Source organism: Zerene cesonia, chromosome 7 (assembly GCF_012273895.1).
Source record: "Zerene cesonia ecotype Mississippi chromosome 7, Zerene_cesonia_1.1, whole genome shotgun sequence".
Taxonomy (NCBI): Eukaryota; Metazoa; Arthropoda; class Insecta; order Lepidoptera; family Pieridae; genus Zerene; species Zerene cesonia.
Genome location: NC_052108.1, coordinates 3,178,437 through 3,199,916, shown reverse-complemented (window position 1 = coordinate 3,199,916; position 21,480 = coordinate 3,178,437). Strand labels below are relative to the sequence as shown.

The window sequence follows — 21,480 nt, the reverse complement described above, 5'->3', positions numbered from 1 at the left end:
TCCCACAATAAAATATTATGGTATGAGTCGTTTGGACATAGTTAAAATATTTATACGCAATTTTTTACCGCGCTGTACCTCTAGCCAATGGGAATTTCGAGAGCGGTTGCAAAGCCGTGGCCGATAAGTCTATTTACTTTTATAAACAGAATTTTGGTTCCTTGCATTTTTAATAATAAATAATGACTTAACGTAATAATCAATAGTTAATATTACATGTTATCCATGGAAGTTATTTTGTTTGGTAGCTAACTTATTAAATTTTATCTTGAATTGAGTTATAAACTTAAAAAAACTATTCAGCTAGTATAAAATCGAACCACATGTCTTAATAGTGAATTGCTAACAAGATATAACTTACCTTTCGATTGAACATCCAGCATATATTTCTCGTCTGTCTGCCAAGAAAGTTCTAGATTAGATGTTTTAATAGTGATGTAAACAACAACCGGTGTAGTAACTACTTCAGTAACATTTCCATTACATTCATCTATTAAATTTGCTGTTGCCACTTGAGTCATTTTAGCCAATAGTTCCCTCGTCTCAACGGGAGCATCAATTAAATCGAACCTGAAAGAACATTTTTAGGTTAATTTTATGCATTGTTACTGGTATATAAATGAATATAAATTCTAACTGTATTATTGAAAGCATTTTGTATCTCTAAGAATTATTTAAGTATTTATTTTTATGCGTTAGGTACTTGTAATAGTATATTAAATACGGGTTTCATTTAAAATTACTTGTACCAACTTCATATTCAGTGAAATAAAGTATGCAAAGAGTTGTGTCATAATGTAATTTTGGATTATGGTCGAAACGGTCATAAATTGTACCAATGAGGCCCAATCCAAATTTAAGCAACTAAAAATTTCAACGCCTACCTAAAAATTATAGCAAATTACAATGCATTGTAATATGCAAGTTGTCGGATGTAGTTCAAATAAATACTTTAAAATTCCACACCTATTCATAAAATATACACGAAAATATTTTTCATAAAATCTCATTGATGTACAAGGTATTGTATAACTTGTAACTGAAGTTGAAAACTCATAACTAAACAAGCTTAACAAGGGAAATAAACAATCAATACATATGGTTCACTGTGTGAACTAACATCGCGACACCTGCTCATTAAAAACGCATTGACTACATAAGTAATTGTTTTCCCAAGGCTAAAGTAACAATATAAGTAATAGGTTAACTCAAATGTAGTAAATGACATTGTTTTACATATGTTATCTGTGTTAATTCAAGCATTATAACATAACATCAATTAATTTTCAATTACTTATTTCAATTTAGTATATTTTACAGGACTTTTTACTTTTTTCTTCAACATTTGACAATAATGGCTATTATAATTGAAATTTTTTGTACCCTATTCTATGGAGCTATTGCGATTCAGCTCTTATTCATTGATATATATATTTTTTTACAGCACACGAAATCAATGTACAGACATACCCAATATGTACACAATATTTCATAAGAATCGGTCCATCCGTTTCGGAGGAGTTTGGTAACTAAAATTGTAAATCGGGAATTTTATATATTTTAAATATCATAAAATAAAAATTTTATATAAGATAAATATCATAAACTTTGTATTGATAGCGTTTAAATATTTTAATTTTATCACATTGTGTTTTCCAACGCATTACCTTAATTAAACGTTGCATTGAAATTACAAATGTTTTTTTTTTCCTGCGTGCCTAAGAATGATGTAGGTTAGAATTCTATCTATATTTTAATCAATAATTCTTTTTTTTTGATGGATTCTTCAATATTTAAGAGCTAATCTCGGCAGCTAATTCTTATTAAAACATATTTTTATCTATATATCGAGTCCTCTACTCGATAAAGGATAACTGGGAAAAGCATGAAAAAACTATGTAGCTAATTTAATCGATTAGTCTATCATTGAGGATGTATAGTAATTCCCACGGTCGCCTCCGAATGAGATACTTAAAAAATAAAAACATTATATAAAAAACTAGCATTTTCTTTCGGCGTTTCTAGCGGATTCTACTAATTTTTCGATATAAAGTTATCCACTTTTTATTATGCTGAGGATCGACGTTCGAAAACCATTTATTTTTAGTGCATACTTTAACTCCCACCTCCAAATGAATATAAAACATTGAAATGCTATAAAATTTAAAATTAAAGTAAACCTCACTCACAAAATCCTTCGTAGCTAAATTTTTATTTCCATATTCAGTAAGTGCCTACTAATAATTTCTCTACCAAATCCAGTCCCTGGTTATTCTATTTTAATACCGCTAACTATGCGCGTACGTTAACCCGCAAAAGAATTTATTTTCTAATATAATAAGCAAATAATAAATACTGAATATATTTAACACCGTTCGTTGACCCTAAGTACTACTCATAAGTCAGTGTAATAAAATACGTTGCGAAACATGCAACTATCACGTTTCCTTATAGTTCAGTTTTATTGTATTAGCGAATGTTCGATATTCGTCACAGAGTTATGTATGTTATAGTATATATTATTGCTTTTTAATAGATACTTCGTAATAAGAGACATGAGGCAAGAATGCAGACATCATCGGAACATTTATTTATTTATAACTTTTTTTAATTATTTTTTTTTATTTATTACAAAACAGAAAAAGTAGTAGGTACAAAATACTACAGACCCTGACCTTCGATCTAGTGGTGAACTGTGTCTCGAAGGCCAGTTTCTTCCCAATCTTTTATCTTTATAAAAGTTTACATAACTTGACATTTCCTTCTAAACTTTTATATCATATAAAAGTTTCATTCACCTTTATCTATATGGCTAAACTGCTTTTATCCAAATTAATGTTGTTGTAGCTAAGATGGTGGGCGATGGTTAGTTGGGACTATGTTATCTGTGGTTGGAACCAATTTTATTCGGTTTATCTGTAGTTCTCAATATGTTGCGCTGATTATTCATTTCCTTTGAGCGATTTCACAAAGTATTCATATACTGTTGTTAGGTATATTATAGTATATATAACTGTGAGCCAACAGTAGTCATTTGTAATTAGGAAAATGTGATACAGGTCATCAAACAGAGAAAAAAATAAAGTCGAGTCTATACTAATAATATGAAGCTGAAGAGTTTATTTTTTGCTTGAACGCGTTCTCAGAAACTCAATAAATTTCAATAAATCTTTCACCGTATTATATGTACGTGATTCATAGGAGCCATATATGTACCACGGGTGAACTAGGGACCGACCGCTAGTATAATATTAATGTAAATACATATAAAAATAAATAGTAAAATTGTGAACGCTCTGTAAGCGGAGAACAACAGACGCCTATATATTTTATTTTTATTTACTACGTCTACAAAAGATCACGTCGCGTATCGACTACTGAATTTATTTATAGTTATACCTAGTGGTTATTTGCTAAATTTATCGTAGTCTCAGAAGCGGTTGGATGGTGCCCAAAAAATAAAAAGATTTATATGCGAGCCCTTTCGAAAGTAGAGTTGAGGTAAGGACGGCGCACACTCAGCGTTCAACGACCGATTCAACTGGGGTTGTACAGTATTAATACTAATCCAATATAAGATGCTAGGGAATCATTTTTGGAATAAGAGACATATATACCAGTATTACTTATATGGCTCGAAGAAAATAACATTCATGCAATAGTATCAGATTTTTATTTCAATGTCTGATAAATAGGTACCTACATATCCTTTTAATAAATAAATCGTAGCTGTTTGAATTTCGAACTGAGTTTGATTGAATTTGAAACCAAACAATTTATTCCTTCAACTACACATAATTTAGACGTGGCTTTTAAATCATGTTCTATTATAAAAATGGGGTAGGTTATCGGTTACTAATATTTAATGCAAAGACCGCAGTTATCTTATCTGGATTTGTACATTTCCATCTAGATAAAATTATATCAAAAAATCCATACATCGGATATCATATCACGTTTGATAAAACGAAAGAACAATTAACACGGTTAGGATAATAAATAGCCTTTTAATGTTCATATATATTCAATGAAAAAAGCTATAAAAGCAAACAGCCAAACAAAGCTAGGCCACATTCAAGAATCCATTATAATATGCAAAAAGGTCACGTGTGTAGGAAGTAAAATCAACATATTATGTTCGCGTTATCGGTCATCATTCTTGTTGGTTGATCCAATATCAGCTTAACGCCTAATAGCCCTTGTAGAATCTTAAATATATTTATTATAAAACCCGTACCAGACACATTTAAAAATAGTATCACATATGAGACAAGGTACTGGTTGCGTAAAAAATCTCTTTTTCATCGTAGACAAACTTCTTAAGACCAATAAAATATTTCAATTTGTTGAGTCATTGAAAAGTTGTTTTATAGATCAAATTAAGCTTATCGTCTATGAGTTATGACAAAAAAATCACAGACACGATTCTGCAATCAGATCCATGCAAACTGCAACTTCTAATCTGGTTTAACTAAATGACAAGGCCATAAATATCAATGTGCAGTATCGTATAACAATATCAATATAATATACACTATAAACTATAGCAAGCAAGCGCTTATAAATACACGTTTGGAATAACCGTCATGTGTTATGTCGTCGTGAGTGACGCATCTAGCGTCACCATGCATTGACTAAAATAGATAGACGGACAGGAGACAGTACCTGCTATTTGACTAGAAATTGCGTATCAATTTGAACAAATCATGTGGAAGAAATTGTATTCTAGACATTACTCACCATAACATCTTATTTATTATTTAATTCCTATGGAAATTAAGTTGAATATGAACGAGCGAAAGCATAATAAGTCAATCGCATCACTACATAACTAATTTAGGAAAAAATCTAAACGTAAATCGCACTCTAATTGTTAGAACTAGAGTAAATTTAAGTAAGATCACGTGGGAAGCACCAGCTTTCAATTAAAAAATGAAGAATCAAAATTGATTCACCCAGTCGAAATTTCTGAGTTAACTAATTCAATAAAAATCCAGCCTTCACCTTTCTTTGAGTTGATTGAACATTTATTGTGATATTTAAATGTTAAAATATTTCAATTTGAACGGCTTTGTCAGGTGTAGCAATTACGACAAATGCTTCGATTATATAGGTAGGCGCATATCCCTGTTTTTCTCATAAAACACCTACCTCATTATACCTTATGAGTACTAAAAGCTGTACGTATACTTAAGTAAGTATATTAATTTTCCTAAACAACCTACAGTATTCAATAATAGTTACCAATATACTATGATTATTATTGACATAATATTTATAAATCAATATATTGTCAATAATATATTGATATAGTTACATATAATTTGATTAGCGGTATATATGTTTTTGTTCAATTAAACTAATGCGTTGACGAGCGACCGGTAGCGAACAGCGATTATAGAAGCTATCGCATAATGTAAATTATATTGTATTTAGCTATAATGACGCTATGTTATTATCGTTTACTTCCTCTTTGAAATAACCTTTTGCGAATTATTATTGTGTTTTATATACAAAATACCGGGTACTGTCTTTCTGAAGGTACCGAGTATTATGGAGAGATACAATATAATAATAAAAAAAAAATACTATCTTCTTACTAAATAGTATAACAAGTAGTAACTTACTACACACCTATTGCCTACATGGCTTGGTTAGCACCGAATTCAAATAGATGAGTGGGTAGCGCTTATAGTAATGATATTAATTTATTATTCCCTTTTGTGTGGCTTTGAAATTGGTTACATTTTAGATAAAAAGCAATTATAGTACTTAGGTTATACAATTTCGTAATCACTTCTACCTGATAACTATCCTGCAGCATTCGATCGTTTTAACCCAGTTCAAAAATAGAAAGTACCGTATATTCCTGGAATGCAACAATACTATAAACACAAACTGGCGTGAACTATTTCTGAACTTAATTGAAAGCTCCGATTTATAGGTTTTTAATGTGCGACTGTCGTTTGAGTTAACGTTTACATTTACGTACTAACTATGTAACAATCTGTGGTTTATGTGCCGAGATGTATTTCTAGCTCTATTATCTATTATTACATGTTAATGGTTATCCACACTAATATTATAAAGAAATTTTTGTATGTTTGCAGCGTTTACAAACAAAAACCAATGGATCGATTACAAAAATTCTTTCACCATTAGAAAGCTGCAACTTCTCTGAGTGACATAGCTATATATGGAATATAAAAATACCTTAAAGTTTTTTTAACGTATCTCCATAGTACTTATATAGTTTTCACAAAATATTTATATTTGACAATCAAAATACGAGTCAATGTCGTCATGCTATGTAACAATAAAATTTGCTCATAAATTGTATTATAAATTTCCTGCTTTACGTTGGGCTGGGAAACGCTATTGTAGAAATATGATTTTTATAACAATATTTGAGCAGATATTATATCTTATGAGTAAAACATTTCAGTCAAAGTATAAAGAATGGATAACTTCAACGTTTCATCAAAGACATTTTCTCTTTTATCCTACTAATATTATAAACGCGAAGCTTTGTAAGTATGTATGGGTGTTTGTTACTCTTTCACGCAAAAACTATTGTACCGATTACAATGAAATTTGGTACGTAGAAAGCTGGACAACTAGAATAACAAATGCAAAATTTTATCTCGATATTACTACGGGATACAGACTTACGTGGGTGAAAACGCGAAGCGCAGCTAGTTATTTATAACGCTATACATAAGCTATAACGGCGCAATTAATCATCATAAAGTATGTAATAAATAGTGTAATATGGATGATGCAAACACAATCAAGTCATTACTTTTCGTATCAAAGTTCTCCAGCATAATAATAAATATACACACAACGTAAGGAAAATAATTTGAATGCTCATTAGTGCTTCATGTTTGGTATCCTTACACCAAGTATCAGACTTCCCTTATATTAAAGTTTAAAAGGAGCATAAAGTAAATAAATACTACTAATAGAGTCTCGTTTTGTAGTAAACATTCTCTTTCAATCGAAGAGAGACTCATGCAAATTAACCTAGAAACCTCGATGCATAATCAGTTTGCCATCGCTGGCCTTATTCCTTGATGTCGGTTAATAAAGTCCATGTATATTTACTTCGTGTTCGGAAACATCAATGACTACATTTACATGATAATGCTTTTGATTATTATCTTAATCTAAATTAAATTCATAGTCATAAAGTAATTAATTATACACACTTGTATGAAAACACATTAAAAGCATATATCGTGATTAAAATCTTGGTCATTTTATTATTATGATACGGCATTGTACAAACGATAGTAAAGAAAACCATTCATTCACAAACAGACGCAATTAGAGTCTTAAATATGCATCCTAAATTAACTCTTCCTGCTAATATCATAAATGCGAAAGTTTGTAAGGATGTGTGTGTGTTTGTTGCTCTTTCACGCAAAAACTACTGAACCGATTGCAATGAATTTTTTTCCGTAGACAGCTGGACAACTGGAATAACATATAGGCAACTTTGTATCCCGATACCTACGGGATACGGACTTACGCGGGTGAAACCGCGGGGCGCAGCTAGTAGTCTATATTTATAAATCATGTTTTAATTTTCACAAACTGTTAGTCAACATATCATATATCGATATAGAAACATCTCACCTCAAATAATTAGGGTGTATTTTGACCGTCTGCATACTTAACGCGGCGGTACCAGGCTTCGGCCATATTCCGCCAAACCTGCCACAAACGGTGCGACAGAGGTCCAAGCTTTCATACACTGTTCCAGTTACGTTACTCAGCGTCGGCTCAGGTGACTGCGACCGTTGACAACCTTCGTCTGGCACGCATTTATACGTCCACGATGGCCTGAAATTATGAATTGTTTGCATTTGTGTAAATCTTAATCAATGTGTGTTTTATTGTCACACCAGAAGGATCAAGTTGACAGAAGATCGGCGTAATAATGTTAGAATATTTGCAATATATGATTTTGGGCAATGCCATGCAGAGAGATAGGCTTCTACAATATTTACTACATTTTTTCTAATTACTTATTGTCATTCGCTCGTTTACGTCACGTATACATAACAAATATACATATAAATACCATACACATATTTTCATATTAACTAGTCTTTGTAAATGTTGTTCACGCCTCAGTTTTTAACGCAATTTTTAACGGCTGTCAGTCATTGTTATTACAAATTTATTCTACAATTTCATGTGACTTCTCTCTTCAATATAACTTAAAAATAAGTGAGGTGACGTAGTAACTGTTTCAAACCCCAACCTGTGAACGCTTCTTATCTCGCATTCACAAACAAAATCACAGTAAGTATGAGTATATAAATGAATATGAATATTCAACAAACTTACTCGTATACAGACGGCGTGGGAATGCTAGTGTTGTTATTGTTACAGCTAACAAGATTCACAAATAACACCAAGAAAACTATCCTGTGTCTCGCCATTATGAGTTACCTGAAAAATAGTATAAAATAGTATCTGTTGGTAGGTGAGGAGCTATTAGGTTATAGAAAATTGATTGATTTAACTGTTAAATTGTACATGAACTGTTCTGATAAATTCATAAATGTCATAAATAGTATTATGTTATTTATAGTGCAGTCGTATGCACTCAATTTCGTACCAGTTGGATTAAAACACCTAGAAGTACCATTAAACTTTTAAATTCATTTTAAATTGCTCCATTACCTGTAATAAACATAGATAAACAGTGTTTACAGACAGACATATTAATGGCAGTGGTTTCCGGGTTTGTCAATGTTTAAAAAGGTTAAACGAATTAGCTTTTTTTTTTTCATAAAATATTTTATGTTTCCGTCCCCTTACCCCGTTACGAACTGAGAAAGATTGCATTGGGCACAGATAATTAAAATACTGTAAATTTTGTAGCAAATGCAAATGAATCATAGATAAAAATTAAACATACAATAATTAAAACTAGCCTTTAATACGATTAACAACACATTCTTTAATTTATTGCTTAACTCTAGCGATAAGGCATACATTTAAATCTGTTCAGGCAATTAGAAACCTATGGTCGAATAAAGAATCTCATAGACATACATTGTAGGCACAGAAAAGTGTTATTATTCCATATGTTTTTAAGCTTTTTCTGTCTACATATAATTGCGAATGTTATTCAAGCCTATACAAACATTAAAGTAAAAGAAATCTATATTATGTATTAATTATAACAAAGCTTCCTTGTTTGTTTGAAAGCGATAATCTCTGGATGCTATATATGTACAACAAGCGAGGCCAGGGTGCATCGCTGACATAAAATAGCTTTTCGCGTGTTTCAACACGTAGTTAAAGGAAATTCCTGTGAAATAACTTGTTTCACCGCGATTAAGAAGAGCATATGGCACTCTCTAGCGTTCAAGTTATCTCCAGACACAAAAATCAAATTATTAAATAGCTCTGTGACGTCTTGAAAAAAAGATAAACAAACAAACACATGTATTTGTAATACAGGTAAGTAGTTAGTAATAGTAGTAATACACATTAGTCTTTTTGCTTTCATTTGCTAAGAAATGTGGATAAGCAAATATCAAACTAGACAAGCAATGCAAGCCTGCAGTTTTTGACCCAAGCAGTCAGCGGTACCCTTATATAGAAAAGTAAAATGGCTTGCTGGACATTCTTTATACTCAATCTGTTTTAATGTACATTTAAAATACAGTTTAAGTTTGTTTCATTATATAGGTACGCAATTTATGAAATATTCGCAACGTCGGTTAAACAATGTGACTGTGGTAACATTACATTTATATGGAATGACGAAAATCGTTGTTTTTTAAATATTTGCATAACTTTGGGTTGTCAATTAAATATTTATTTTTTTATGATAATCGTTCGTTGTTTTTTGATTACCAATTGATAAATATAATCATAAAAACTGTTTTATTATTGATTTGTGTACAACTTAATATTGAGATTAAAGAGTTCCTAATTACATATATTCAATCAATAAATAAGCCTACTATCCTATACTACTAGTATTATAAACGAAAGTATGTAAGTATGTATATTACTCTAACGCGAAAACCACTGAACGGATTTTGACGGACTTAGCATTGATATAGCTTATGTATCAAAATAAAACAATAGCCATAGAAATGCTACGAAATGCTGGTAATACATCGTGATACTGCTGGTTTTATGGCATATATGGCACTTACATCGATTAGGCGCATATCACTTTATTGACTATTGTTACAATTGATACTTCCGCCTTTTTACTGTTTAGCATATTACTGATTACTTAATACATCCAATTTAAATTAGGGATTATTGGAGAAATGCCTTTATGATAATATATAACTAACCTTTATACAACGGCACAGACAACATAGTAAATATTTACAGAATCAAAAATCGTAACTATTGGCCACAAGTACGCTCATAATTCATATGCAATGCATAAACGATGCATTGCGTGCTAACGGTGCCTGATATTATCAGCGATGTTGCCATTATCGGAACTTCACACCGCGACTTCCGCACGACACGGTTCCGCTGTCACTCGCATCTATTTAAAAACCTATTACCACGGAATAAAAATGTACTTACGTTACTGTCTAACGGTAGCCATCAATCGGTCACGTGCTGTGAACGATGTTTGTATTTTATTGTAAATGTAAAAATATATATTTGATTATTTTAAAACGTTAATTTTAAATTACAGCGTAATATTTAATGTAGATGTATATATTGTATGTGATAAAAATTAGATAGAGTAATTGTTAAAACAATATTAAAACTACAACGCTAATTTTAACATACGAATAATATTGTATGGATGTCTAGATTTTTTTATTAATTAAAACATATAGTGAGAAAAACACGGGCAATATGATAGAAACTCTAGTTCCCATAGCCAACGAAATAATGTTGGAAAAACTTGCAACTGTAATATGTCATCAAGTTGCTTGAATACTTGTTTTATAAGTCTAGAAGGTAACTGATTATGTTCCATTACTGATGATAATAATTATTGTAGTATTTAAATCGTATAAGGCCATCACGTATTACGGATTGTTTATTGTTTCTAATCAATGATAATTAAATGTAATCATTAGATGTTATACGAGTATTAATTTTCTTTCATATAAGAAATATATGTTCATTTGTTTTTGTGAATACGTACCTAAAACAATGAAAAATTGGATATTCGTTTTATTTAATCTAACTGGAATTATAGTTGCGAGTATAGTGATTGAAAATGATTTCATTTCCTATACTTCAACAAAGCGTAAAAAAGAAACATAATGGGGTACCTAAGTGAATGAATATTATTTCTTTTTTTTTTAATAAATATAAAAAAGCAGACGATATAGAATATCTTAAAGTGCATAAAAAAATAATGGGTGCTGAAAAGTTTGTACACGTAGGAACAAATGGTATTAAACTGTAATTACTAATAAAGATAATATAAATGACACATAACTCTTTATCGCACAGATAGATTATTATATAGTATAGTTTTGAAACAATTTGTTTTTGTTGTAAGCCATTTTTTGCTTGTTTTAGGGAACTTTTTGCTTTGTAACCTTGACTTTCATGCCATAAATATTAAACAAAGTATGTAGGTTATTATTTGTAGGTATGATTTAAATATTAAATTTATATCTAACTAATATATTGATATTTTTTATGAACAACTAAACCAACCTAAAATTGCCAGAACTAAACCAAACTTAAATAAGACCTTAAATGATGACCATACGGGAGGTAACAGCTTTCAAATAGAAAAAGAATCATCAAAATCAACTCACCCAGTAAAAAAGAAGAGGTAACAGATAAAAAAAATAGAGTCGAATTGAGGACCTCTTCCTTTTGGGGATGTACTTTACCACCAAATTCTAAAATGAGACAAAATAACAACAATTTCCCCAAAAAACATTACGGCGGTCGATTGAAAACCCACGGAGTAATCAAATAACAAAATTAAAAAAAAATAAAACGTGTCAATACGAAAACGTCCTTCGTTTTTAGGATCGATAGAAAAGTACATATAAATTTTAATTTAAGTGAAATAGAAAAAGAAAATCGTTATTATGCATATAAATGATAAATATGAATGAAATCCATTATATTATTATTGAAATAAAACAAAATTATGTGAATGATGATTTAAATCTAAAATAAAAAATCTTGTTTAATGTTAATAATTATACATAGTTACAAAATTTTCACAAACGATAATATATCAATAATACTTACAAGAGTCTGTTAAAATTGGACACGAGATTGATTTGATACTTTTCTAGCACACAAGTCACACAACTATCACTTCTTATTATTTACTCATTATAAACACGCCAACTTTAATATTTCCTAATTATTAAAGCTTCGTCCATACCAAACTAGGTTTATTTTCATAACAATGTTGCGACGGGATATCGTCTTTATTATTCGTTTTTGAAACAAGGCGCGAGAACAAACCGCAGGACTGGTTTTGTAGTTGAAAATGTTTTATTTTTTTCACGAAATGCAGCCGCGTGTGCTTGCAGTCCGAAGTTCACTTATGTTATGGCCCGGCAATCAGCACGGCCCGTTTTAAGTAGGTAATTTTGTTATTGTTTAGTGAATACAACCGCTTAGACCACATTATCACAGTTTTGATAAAGGCGCGCACGCTTCTGGATGGCGCGAACCACTCTGATTGGACGACTGAGAATTGATGATGTGAATGATACAGGGATACTGCAACTACGCTTTTGGCGGGAGTCTGGGATTTAATTAATGGATTTATTTATTTACATATAGAAACGTTTGTTAAATAGTTGCAAAGATCAGAGTATTTTACGTTGAATGATTATTTTATCTGTATTATTGTCGTAGTATTCGCTGGTTTGACTATGCATAAAAGTAGCAGCTGAGCTTAGTACAATCACAATGATTGAGGCAATTAATTTAACCGCGTCAATTACACACTGCAAGGAGAGGTAATTAAACCATTAGCACATACGTAGTTTGAAGAGGTTAAACCTTATTTACAACCTACATTAAACTTAACTTTCTTATTCATTTAAACTATAATTTTTTAGAGGAGTCCCTGGGTTAAGTCCAAAATCGGAATGCGTCGTTGGCTCTTTGTCGCCAATTATGACCAGTAACTTAAACTTTAGTACAGTCCAAATGAAATAATTATAATTTCTCCTATCAAAAATAAATAAATGATTTTAATTTGATTAGAAATGTTCGAATTAACTTATTAGATAGATAATAAGATGATTTATGTTTCCTGGCATATCCAGAAGTGAAATATCATACTGTTATGTTATATGTGAATTAACAATGTCTTTGTACGGAAAACTAACAAAAGGTAGCTACTCCGTAGTGTACCTATAATAAATGTAAGTTCGATTTTATTAATAGGCATATACACGAATAACCTAAAGGGTTGACGTCAATACTGATGTAGCCAAAACCGTTCCAAGATTACACATAGAGCCACTTCACCCACACTTTCGAAATAGTGTCGTAGCATGGTTAAAAAACACAATAATATCATAATTTATAAATAAATGTCTGATTTCAGGCCAGTGCCCTATTGTAGATGAGCAAAAAAATGGAAATAGTATTTGAATACGAAGTTTCGGGTCATACCTATATTGTATAGTTTTAAGAAAGAAACTTATTATTACTGCATTTAGTTATAATAAGTGTATGTATATTTTAGGGTGTTTGAATTTTTATCGTTTTATAGCACATTTATGAATGGACCTATAAGTAAAATAATTTGAGTGAATTTAGGAATATCAAGAACTGAAGATACTAAGTATTGATTAATATAAAATTTTAGATGGTAATATGAAATAAAAATATTTCGACGAAAATATCAATTACCAAATATGTTATGTCTATTACATTGAATTCAAATAAATATATTTCTACTATTTTTCGCAATCATGTTGACAAAACATTTGTATCATTTTGCATACAGATAAACAAAAGGTACTTACATCTCCCGGAGTGTTAACAAACTTCGAAGTGGCGCCGCCATAATCCCGTTAGCTGCATTGTGGGAGGACTAACGACAATAGCGTTATTTGAACTTTTGTAATTTTTAGTCTATATTGCGAACACAAATTCAACCATGTAAGCCAAATATAAAACTGACTTTTACGGCTATTACATATCTAATCAATCCTCTAAATGTCTTATAGCTAGATAAGACCGAAAATATCTTTTGGACACCTATAATTTACGACCATAATCAAATTTTTATTCATCGTTATTTTATTATAGAGACAGACAACAGAATATTATACGTATAGATTAATGTACAGTATATGAATTTTACAAGAGTTTTATTGTTTCATAAATTTAAAATTTTTAATGCTACTAACATTACTATGTTAAATATAGACCTTATCGTTTGGGGGACTATAGTTGCCGTATCGTAGTAGTTATATCTGTAGGATATGTATAGAACTCGAAGATATTGTTTAAAATGCTACCAACAAGACGTTATATTGATTTGATGTTTCGTTTATTTGATGCTAAGATACATAATTTTTTTTTTTTACTTTTTAATTTCATTTAAATGGAACGAAAGAAAAAGCTAGTTTAAACTTGAATGTCTTTTTATTGATAGGACTGTTTATCGCTGCATATTTTAACATAAAAATGTGTGCTAATTGCCAGTTAAACTAAGTCGAGTGTGCAAAATGAGTCAAGATTCGATACATCCGCAATTGTGCATTAAAGTGGTCGTTAAGTGAAAGTTAACTTACAATAGCGAAAGTGACCGTATTGCGGTTGTAAGCTGGGGCTATTTCAATTGCATTTGTATCGAAATAGCTGAATGTAAACAAATAAATATTTGTTTCTATTTATTTATCTGTAAATTTTTTTTATTACTAGCTTTTGCTCCGGGTTCCCACACGTTAGTTTGTACATATAAAAACATTTTTATGTGTAAAATTAGTTTTATTTATTAAAACAACCCCCATTAAAATCTATTGCGTATTTTTTTAAGATCTAAGCGACCCACAGACGGCGGAAAGCGACTTTTTTTTATACTATGTACCTACCTCGTGATTAATTATTATACCTAAGTACCTCGGGGCTAATGATACAATCGTCAAATAAATTGATAAATATGTACGCTAGCTTAAAAATACACAAATAAACAATGAATAATAATTATAAATACAATACAAGTTAAGATATGTTTCATTTTTTGTCTTCTGTGTGTGTATTTCATATTTCATCACTACACAAAGAGGACTTTAAGATAATAATAGTATACCTATCCATAAAACATATCCTTATCAAATCGGGTAAAAAGTAGGCTATAAAACCAGTTATGCCAGGAAGTACTTTTTGCGAGACTATTGCATGTCTTATTAATTCACGTCACAATAATTTTGTCGTCAGTTCAAGTAATTGAAGGAAATAGCTCAGCATAACGCTTCCACAAACCGGACATTTTTTTAAATTGTTTACGTTTTTAACGGATTTACGCACGCTAGCTAAACTTTTGAATATGGATCTAATGGAACGTAGGAAATTATAATTTTTGAGTCTAATAAAATAATACATATATAAAATAAATTTTATAATAAAATCCCAATTTTACTTATGATTAATCATTTTATATATTATGGTCAAGATAAGTTGATTTTACAGGTATCACTTATTTAAAATTTTGCATTAATTTAAACTTAAACTTTACATCTTAATAGATAGTAACTTTTGTAGGTAACTACAGATTAGTAATTAAAATTTAATTACTTATTTGAGTTACACATCCTACTATCTTGCTATGAACAGGTAGATACTAATATTATAAATGCGAGAATTAGTAACAATTTTTGGATGTATGTTTATCGGAATAAGATGATACTTACGTCTTGGTAGTGAATAGATAAATATGATTTAAAACTATATTACCACAAAACTTCACATTTATACAGTAGGATGATTCCTTTAAGAATACTAAAATTTACATTTACTAATAGCATAGTAATATTATATTAAACTACCTGACCAAGCACTTCGCAGCGCCAAAAAAAATGAGTATGATGAATGCATCAAAGCAAAAAATTATCAAAATCGGCCAAGGCATTTTTGAATTTTACCGAGCCTGTCGTACAGCAATTGATTTTTATATAGACAGGCGATAGAATCATAGATTGATTTATGCCAATAAGTCTCCATTGTTATGAATATTGTTTGAATTTGCCGCCAATTTAACATGCATTCGTTCTAAAATCTTGTATAAAAATTTAAGTAAAATATGAAAATTACTTTAAAAACAAAACAATTTAGTAATTGTTTAAATTTAAATACTTATCTCAATGTTATGTTCATGTCTTGTATCTGTTTTATTTTGTTGTTATTTAATGTTAATTTAACTGCGCTACTACTAAAAATTAATATTATAGCAACATAATATCCGCATTATCAGCTGTCACGTTGATTTTTGTTGACTGTTGTTGTCAGTTGTCACAACTCGCATCAAGTTGGTCGTATTGGAATAGTACTGGGTAGTGTAAATTCGTAACAAAATTTAAAATTTGTAGGAAAATTAAAATGTATACTGTATCTAAGGGACCTAGCAAGATTGTTGCTAAAACTCGGAGAGGTAACCCTATGGAGCATGAAATAAAATTGATTTTTACCAGTTTCCGCTATCCACCTGCCGTCCTTAATTGATCTAAAATAATTGTTTTCTTTAGGTCTCTCGCAAAATTTGGAAAGATTAGACAGCCGAAAAGATCATAATAGAAGGTCTTCTGACGCTGATAATGGAGAAATTATTAAGTATGTAACACTTATTCAATATGATGCAATTTAAAACTTAAATAATTTCATCACAGTTCTTTACATAACCTCCGCTCAAAGGTTCACGCATGTTTATACATAATATGAATAGTTTCTTTTGCGAGAAAAATATGGTTTAATTGGATGCTTCGTATTCATTTCAGTATGCCGAAACCAATTTTTCATTCCAATGGTAAAAAGACAGTCCATCAAAGGATACAGCACAGTGTTATAACACCGCAACACGAGGAAATAATTAAATATATAAGTGAAAGTAAGTCAATTTTCAAATTATAACAGAGTAGCTACAGTGGGAAAAAGTACAAATTATATGTGGTCAAGATTCTTCTAATGTATTGGCCCACAATTTTGTAAAAATAAACATACATAACCCAGACAATCAGTTATTATTGCTTTTCAATAAGAACTATCTAGATGCATTTAAAGTGTCAATCTTTTTATATTTAAGTCACACTGAGGTTAGATTTTTAAGGTAGCTTATTGTGTTTATATTACATACTGTTTTATCTATTCATACCAACTCTAAAGTAGTAAACATAAGTATTAAAGGTAGTTACTGTGTATATATATATTTTTAACACTCTTTTATTATCTTGGCCTGTATCTATGTATGTATGTAATGGAATCTTTGAACATCATTTTTTTAACTAGAGGAAAAACTTTATCATAGGATCATACTGATTCAGTTTACGATCAAATTGTGTCATTTGTAAGATAACCTGTAACATTTTGAGACAGATTTTCTCAAAATGTAAGTGGTACTAATTTAGAAACAGTCTTTATTTCTAATTAAAATAAATCAGAGATTTGTTTGACTATTTCAGCTTGGACGCAAACGGCAAATGGTGACAGTGAACCTTCAACACCTACAAGTACAATAGGTGAGATAACTTTTTAAATTTACTATCTTATGATCCCTGTCTCATAAAATAACAGATTTGCAAAAGTCTATGCAACAATGAAGAAAAATTTTGATATATTGATAACATCACATTCCTTGATAGTGGGTTTGTTCATAAGATATGATTTAAATTACCAAATTTAAGTTTTATTTGAGGTCAATGAATGCAAATAAAAACCTTGGTGTAGTGGTTAGTGCAAACATCATTGCTATTGGAAACTCGTGCAAAGTTTCCAGCCATTAAATTCCACAACATTTTCTGTGCTATGTATTCAACATACAAAATTACATGCTGTATATGTAACATTGGAAGATATAAAACTCACTTTCCGCTGTCTGTCAATAAATATGCTTTGATCTTCAAAATGCACAATGAATTTTGATGTTACCAACTCACATATATACTTTTCTTATATATACAGTACTGTATAAGTGAGGCTATTATTTTGTTTAAGTTGATGAGAAATTTTCAAGGAAAAAATTTGATCACAAGACGATTAGAACCCGCCTTATTCTGCCAAACTAAAGGAACTCCTAACCTCTGCCACCCTTAATCCCGCCTCAACAATCTTGTACTCTTTTTTCATGTGTCTAAGGGACACCCCACGCCATCTATTGAGATGATTAAGAACCATCTCAACCAATATAAATTATTTCAATAATAATATAATATCGATAGAACACATGTTATTTTTGCATCAATTTAACTTTGCTAAATTGATGCAAAAATGGCGCGGCTCCGAATTCCGGCTCGCGATCAATTTTACCAATCTTTTCAATTTTTTATTTACAAAGCACTTGTATGCTATACAACAGAATTTAAATATCCGTTCAGTTGAGTCTATCATCAAAGCGTGTTTTTCGTTTTTTAAACTATATTTATGTTCAGCGGTCCGCTGCACTCATTAGACTTGTTTTATCTCCATAAATACCTTCCATATGACTTTACAAAAACACACAAAAATTTATTGCGGATTGGTTGAGCCCTTCTCATTTACTTATATCATTCAGATTTTGCGCTTAAAAACACATTTGGAGATTCGGTTTTATTGATAGATATATATGTGTATATTTTATGTTTATGCACAAGTGTTTTACATAAAACAAGACATGGTCTGTATGTATATAATTCTTTCAGGATCTGGAAGCTCATCGCCCACACTACCCACAAGCTTGTACTACCAAGACGATGAACCAAGTCCAGTTCTACATGACTTCAAACCCTTCGACCTTGAAACGTGGTGGGGCAAGCGACTCTTCCAGAACATCACCAACTCTCTTTGAGATAACCGGACCAGTTATCGTCGGGGAACATGAAATTTTTCGGTAGTGTAAGTCACAACCAATTATAGTTTACTAAATTTTATGTGTGCCTATATAATGCCAAATATTTTTGTAAAATTTCAAGTATTGATACGATTTGCCAATTTATCATATCAGTGATTGATAGATTGTAATATGTACAGGGTGTGAATTACGGCATTTATTTTAAATGTTCTGTAAACAGTTTTATCGTGTATATTTGTCCGGGTTCTATGAATTTAGTAATCTATATTTGATTGTGGATCTCAGTAGGTAACACCTTTATCTTTTAAGACGAAATTTTCCAAAGCTCAATAATGTTTCCATGTTTGCTTGAACCAATATTCTTTAAGATTGTTTATCGTGACGTTTTTTATAAAGATTTTATGTTGTTATGTATGTAAGTAGAAACATTCTCGATCTACAAATTGGATACCAAAGACATTGAAAAAATCGTATTTCTATTATTACAATTTGTAAGTTTTATCTTCTCATAGCCATTTAATATAAGTTATGTAACGCAATATAACAAATTCTAATTTAGTAAATAGTTAAACAACTAATAAAAACAATGAATGAAAATAGATAACAAAGCTGTATCCAATTTGAACCGTATTGTATTAAAAGTATTAAAATTATGATTCCTTAGACAATTGCAGCTGTGATTCTGCCAGATATTTTATCATGCCATCCCATTTATACATCATGATTATCATGATTCCAATAGATTCACGCTTTAAATATCTATCATTGTGCAGTTTTTAGCATGTCCGACAAGTTTGTTTTGGTAAATGTCAAAAATAAGGACTAACATTTAGTGTTACCGTGCCTAAATTATATTGTTTCAATTATCATGTAAATTTGTATAATAATAAAATCAAACGCCTGAGCTTTAAAGGAAGCAATAATAAATAATAAAACTTTTAAATCTGTCATCTGGCTTAAGCTTTAGGTAATTAACCAAAGTTTTAAATGGAATATAACAAAACATCATATTTTTTATGGCAGCACTAAGTAAACATCCTGTTAATAATCTTATGCAACCTTGTTGGGCTTACAATGGTAAAAATGTATGATTTTACATATATTTTTATAAAAACGTTGCTAAGGGCATGTGCAATAAAATATAAAAGCCTTTGATTGAACCAAAAGTAAATTTGTTAAAGCCTTATAATACAGCAATAAATGTATAAACATGGTTCCTCATAAAAATACAGTTAATCTAGTTATATCGTTGTAAATGTAAGTATGTTTAAAATAGACTCAACTAAATACAATGTTATTGACTATGTAATAAACAAACCTATTTTATTTGTTTAAATTAATTCAATTCTATATTTCAAATTTGTTATTCATAATTTTTGTAACCATTATTTTTTGTATGTTTATGAAATTCAATGTTATATCTGTTTTAAAGAGCAAATAGATGGATTCTTTTATAATTTTATAATTTTTTGATTTGTTCACATCACAATTATATTACTAGTCAATGAATCAAATATTAAAATATATTCCATTTACACATTTGCATAAGTATGACATCGTCCATGAAATAAATCACTATAATATAGATATGGTATATGCTTCTCATTGTTGAACAGTATTCAAATTATACACATGTTGTTAAGATTGCTGTTGAAAATCATTGTTACATTTGCTATGCCCACGCTTGGAGCAAAAATGTCTTCCATATTTAAATTGGTTTACAAATCTTAGGAATATTGGTGTACTCGTCGCATTAGTCTATGGTTATTTATAGCTGTAGAGATCATTTGAAATTATTTCTATTAATACAAGTTCACGGTTTATTTATTTTTCTCTGCGATCACCATAGACATTTATAGATAATTTTTTTTTATAATCACAGTGTTCTTTTCGTTTATGAATTCTCATAAATAATATTATATTGTTTTATTGTGAAATCTTTAAATAAAGATAGACAGGATATATCAAGGCGATATTATTTGTGCAAAGGAAGCACTGTAGTTTTTATCCTTTTTAGATGATTTATATGAAATGTAGTGAGAATGTAGAATATTTTTAGACTGATTTAGTTATAAACGTTATGTCTTTTGTTGTAGTTGAATAAACAATTATTGACAAATCACAGTATTTTTATTTAGAATTAAGGATGTTTTTTTCGTACGTAATTCTATATAGAACATTATGTTTAAAATGTAGAGCTTAGTTCAAATAATGGCTTTCATAAATTCGTTAGTAACAAATTTAATGAACCGATTGTCTGTATTATAATATTGTATACTCATAAGTAAAAAAATAACAGTATATAGGGTCGATTGTAGAAAGCATTTTATTTAATTCCGTATACTGGCTAAAAAGTTATCAAAGGCCGTATAAAAATTTTCGAACTTTAGCATGTTTAAGTACTGCTTTTTGTTAATAGAAACCACAGAGAAAATTATGAAATTCTTACGTCAGAATTTCAAGTTACATTACGTTACTGTCAT

The 21,480-nt window shown here is 30.1% G+C and overlaps 2 protein-coding genes across 2 annotated transcripts in view; one reads left to right on the top strand and one right to left on the bottom strand.

Moving 5' to 3' along the window:
* LOC119828363 (chitooligosaccharidolytic beta-N-acetylglucosaminidase) overlaps positions 1–12,567 on the bottom strand; it is an 18,055-nt gene extending 5,488 nt beyond the window's left edge. The window contains exons 1-4 of the mRNA XM_038350502.1: positions 12,235–12,567; positions 8,359–8,463; positions 7,642–7,848; positions 362–570 (exon numbers count right to left, since the gene is read on the bottom strand). Of these exons, the coding sequence (XP_038206430.1) occupies positions 362–570; positions 7,642–7,848; positions 8,359–8,453 (511 nt within the window). The 5' untranslated portion in view covers positions 8,454–8,463; positions 12,235–12,567. The remainder of the gene's footprint in view (positions 1–361; positions 571–7,641; positions 7,849–8,358; positions 8,464–12,234) is intronic.
* A 3,898-nt stretch (positions 12,568–16,465) lies between these two features.
* LOC119828322 (MAPK regulated corepressor interacting protein 2) lies at positions 16,466–21,116 on the top strand. The gene is made up of 5 exons (XM_038350444.1): positions 16,466–16,609; positions 16,704–16,788; positions 16,953–17,062; positions 17,634–17,690; positions 18,849–21,116. Exons 1-5 carry the CDS (start codon positions 16,558–16,560, stop codon positions 18,992–18,994), a joined length of 450 nt encoding a protein of 149 aa, XP_038206372.1. The 5' UTR covers positions 16,466–16,557; the 3' UTR covers positions 18,995–21,116.
* Positions 21,117–21,480: the final 364 nt, after the last annotated feature.